At 41.5% G+C, this 4,098-nt stretch overlaps 1 protein-coding gene across 1 annotated transcript; it reads left to right on the top strand.

Annotated features, from left to right (window-relative positions):
- Positions 1 to 765: 765 nt before the first annotated feature.
- Positions 766 to 3,422, top strand: LOC121851768 (probable G-protein coupled receptor 139). Its single transcript, XM_042345843.1, has 2 exons — positions 766 to 865; positions 2,527 to 3,422. The coding sequence occupies exons 1-2, from the start codon at positions 766 to 768 to the stop codon at positions 3,420 to 3,422; spliced, it is 996 nt and encodes a 331-aa protein (XP_042201777.1).
- The last annotated feature ends 676 nt before the right edge of the window (positions 3,423 to 4,098 follow it).

Genomic DNA, 4,098 nt, shown 5'->3' with positions numbered 1-4,098 from the left:
TGACGTAGTGTATTGGCCATGTTCACAACGCAAAAGATATGTTTGGGAGGCGACATGATTGCTGTCTTTAGAAATCTAAATGGTGAAATTCAGAATAAGTTTACGCAACTATTATTTCAGTCAGCGAATAGTTAATCTGTGGAAAATGCACCCGAGGGAATCAGACGATTGAAGCAGCGAGTGTTGTTTTTTTGAAACACGGATCTCATAGATTTCTCTTATGAAAAAACATTATTTGATTCAGCATACAGACAGATTGCGCAATAGATTCACCCACTCTCATAGTGTGGGAAATTATTGGTTTCACTCTCACTGGGTAAGAACAATAAATTGTGGTGCATATTGGGCCAGGACAAGACCAACACTTTCTTTATACCCAACCCACGAGATTGCTAAAAAAAAACGTTTAATAACAGTGACCTCAGCCGCCATTCATGCGCTCTGATCACAACCCACAATCACAGTCATTTAATGCAACATGTAACTGGCCTGACTCAGACACCGACACACCCTGACCACTACATGGGTTAGATATCTTTCCAGCATTCTGTTGTTGAACACGTCACCTTAAAGCTGGCTCAGCCCCCATGCGATCCTGCTTACCTCCCCCAAGGAATCCAGTCAGCAGTTCGTGCCCGAAGAGAAACATTGGTGTTTCACAATCATTTGTGCAAGTAGCCTATTCCCAGTGGAGACAGTTCTGGGATATAAAGACTGGCAGCTTTGAGTGTCCAGCACTGACAGTCTATCCGCTGGTGTTAGACAATGTTGAGAGCTTTAGCCTACGTTCCGTGGCAGTTTCTGCCAACGCTTTTTCGGATAATGATAGTTTATTATCCTATTCTTGCAGCTATTGGTATTACAGGTAATTAGCTAGATACACATTTTACTTCTATTGATGTACGACAAATTTGCGCATGGCACACACATCTACTTCTTCTCTTCCAGCTGTGACTCCTGTTCCGCTGATGTCCTTTTTGATGTCTCTATAAAGATAAGATATTGTCGTTTGCAAAACCCTCTCCACTTTCGCTGTGAGACTGATAGCGTGTTCCTTCTTCTTTGAGGGTCTGCTCGCTACGACGCGTGTTGCAATGGTGACCGTAGGCACAGTCCAAGAAGAATATCTTGAGGTCTGATCTGACGGTCGCTCGAAAGAGCGTGAGATGGAGTTATTGAGGGTCCAGTGTTTCAGGACTCATTGGCTGTCAGAATGTCTGGAGGTGGGGGAATGCTGAGCAGATGAGCGAATCAGAGGCTGGATATGCTAGGTCTGTCAGTAGGTTGAGAGAGGGAGAGACGCCATGACAAGGAATGGTTTGTACATGTATTATGAATCTTGAAATCAATGTTTATTGTGACAATCAGGCAGTCAATCCTGACGGGTTGTGGAGTGATGGAAGTGCGGAGATTGTGGCAGTGTGGACTTGGTTGGAATTGTTTTGAATGAGTTGGATGTTGTGAATGAAGGAACTGTTGAGACCAGGGAGAAAATCTTTGCAGAATCACGAATTTGTCGGTGTCTGACCATAAACAGCACGATTAATTCCTTCACTTTGTGGAGTCCTGTAGCTCAGTGGTTAGAGCACTGGCTTTCCAAGCGAGAGACCTGAGTTCAATTCCAGACAGGGCGAAACCTTGGGCAAGTTTCCTTACTCCACACGCCTAATAATAATCCCTCCAAAAAAGCAAAACAATAATAAATTGGTCATTTTCAATCTAACATTCTTTGTGGAACATTGCTGTGCGCAATTGGCTGCCGCGTTCGCCCACAAATATACAGTCAATTCGCTTTGCAGTGTGTTCTGTGAAGCGCTTTGGGACGTCCTCCCGCCGTGAAAAGCGCTATGTCAAATGCAAGGATTATTATTATTATTATTACTTATTTTGATTTTAGTCTGTACTATGTTGTGCGTGATGCGCATTCTAAGGATAACAAGGCAGAGGAATTTTGAACGTCGTCTTAAATAAGAGGAGGGAGGTTCAGATTCATTTTCGCATCTGAGGGAACACACATTTATGTTCATTATGATCCACAACTTTCAGATTATATTCAGTGTATTTGCTTGACCAATTCCTATCAGATGGTGACATGATTCTAACCACAGAAGAGTAACGAATATTTGAAGCTCCAATGTTTATTTAGAGAACATATCCAGAATATTTTGAGAAGTTTTATTCTATTTTCTGGAAGTGAAAGAGGAGATCTTTCATGTGTAACTCGACAGGCGACAGAGAGTGAATGAGGTTCAGCATCTTACATATGATTCGGTTTTCTTTATTGTGCAGTTCATTGGTTAAATCATATCTGTAGCTCAATTGTTAGCACAGTCGCCTGACAAAAGAGTTAGTAGTGTTTGATCACTTCAATATTCCTTAATAATGACTTCACAATATTTTGAAAATGAACCCTTCAATCCATGCGTGTTTTTGGGACACTGCTCTGTGAATGAAGTTTGAGCAAAATAACATCAATTTACGCAGCTCGCAGTAAATATGTTTGTTTGCTGCTCCTTTATCTCACAGGGAATCTGTTGGCCATTGTGGTCCTGTCCCGGGGAAAGTGTGGGCTCTCAAAAGGTATCACCTTCTACCTGGTGGCCATGGCAGTGGCCGATATCCTGTTCGCCATCAACGATGTGGTTTTGAACGCAATACATTCTCTTTATTTCGATTACACATTTCTGGACATCACTCCCGTGTGTTCACTCAGATTGGTGCTGAAGTCGGCGGTGACACACATGTCAGTCTGGTTCACAGTGGCTTTCACCTTTGATCGCCTGGTCGCCATCTGTTGTGAACTGAAAGCAAGTTATTGCAGCGAGAGGACAGCAGCCGTGGTTGTTGGAGTGATATCTTCTCTGAGCTGTTTCATCAGCATTCCCTGGTACTTTATGTATGAGCCCAGTGAGATACTGAACAATGTGCCTTGGTATTGCCAGTACAAAGAGGCTTACTACACCTCTGCCACATGGATTGTATATCATTGGTTTGACACAATAATAACCCCGTTTGTTCCATTCTTTCTGATTTTGCTGATGAACGTGGTGACAGTCAGACACATTTTAGCCGCCAACAGAATCCGCAGAAATCTCCTGCACCAGAAAAGTAATAGTGGCAACGATGCAGAGATGGAGAATCGAAGAAAATCCATCATCCTACTCTTCGCCATATCCGGCAGCTTCATCGTGTTATGGCTGATGTATGTTTTAGATTTCATATTATCACGAACGTTAGACAAATATTTCTACCAAAGTTACAGAGACCCAGTGTATGTTGTCCAACATGTGACAGACATGCTTAAGGTTTTAAGTTGCTGCACAAACACCGTCATTTACGCTTTAACACAATCTAAGTTCAGAAAGGATGTCAAATATCTCGTGATCTATCCGTTTAAACACATATTTAAACTATTTAAGTAAAGGTAAATGTGTGCCACTCGTTGTAATATTTGAAACGTTGACAACGAATCATAATTTAATGAGGCAACTGATAGCCTGACTTTGATTTCAAGTGGTGCGCTGCAATAAAATTAATCCTTGTAATCGATGTAGAGCATTACTACGCCATCTGAAAGGGTTTCACGGAATATACTGTCAATTAAGTTGCAGTTAACGGCTGAATGGGGCTCCATGATTTTGGAGGTGTCCTTGTTGCTCTGTGAACGTTCCTCCAGATACTTTGATATTTTCATTATTTTATTCCAGATTCCGTTGAAACTAAGCTCACCCAAATTCAACAAGCAGCAATTACGTGTTGCTGGTTAACTCGAAAATTATTTTAAACATAAAATCTTCACGGGCAAAACCCTGAATAAAAAAATAATTGAGTAAATTATTCAAATAGGTATTGATTAGGCAAGTTGAACTAACGGCCAAAGTCATATATTAAGAAGGTTGGAAATGTAAAAGAGAGAGAGGGCAAGAGATGTGGATCAGTGGTGAAAGAGCCATAGATGTGTCGTTTATGCAGGGTTATTGGGTGAGGAGGTGATCGAGGTGAGCTTCAGAAGCATAAGAATTCAATCATGTATCGGTCTTTGGTTAATTTTGAAGGGAAAAACGTCAAGTGTTCTCTTCAGGTTGGTATTTTTTAGAC

The sequence above is a fragment of the Callorhinchus milii genome, unplaced genomic scaffold (genome assembly GCF_018977255.1).
Source record: "Callorhinchus milii isolate IMCB2004 unplaced genomic scaffold, IMCB_Cmil_1.0 Scaffold115, whole genome shotgun sequence".
Classification (NCBI taxonomy): domain Eukaryota; kingdom Metazoa; phylum Chordata; class Chondrichthyes; order Chimaeriformes; family Callorhinchidae; genus Callorhinchus; species Callorhinchus milii.
The sequence above is the reverse complement of the archived record's forward strand: the minus strand, read 5'-3'. Positions and strand labels throughout refer to the sequence as shown.

Bases quoted from the DNA above. Each gene is read 5' to 3' on its own strand.
- LOC121851768 (XM_042345843.1), top strand. From the start codon at position 766: ATGTTGAGAGCTTTAGCCTACGTTCCGTGGCAGTTTCTGCCAACGCTT. The intron at 866-2,526 runs GTAATTAGCTAG...TTTATCTCACAG, and splicing joins TGCAGCTATTGGTATTACAG to GGAATCTGTTGGCCATTGTG.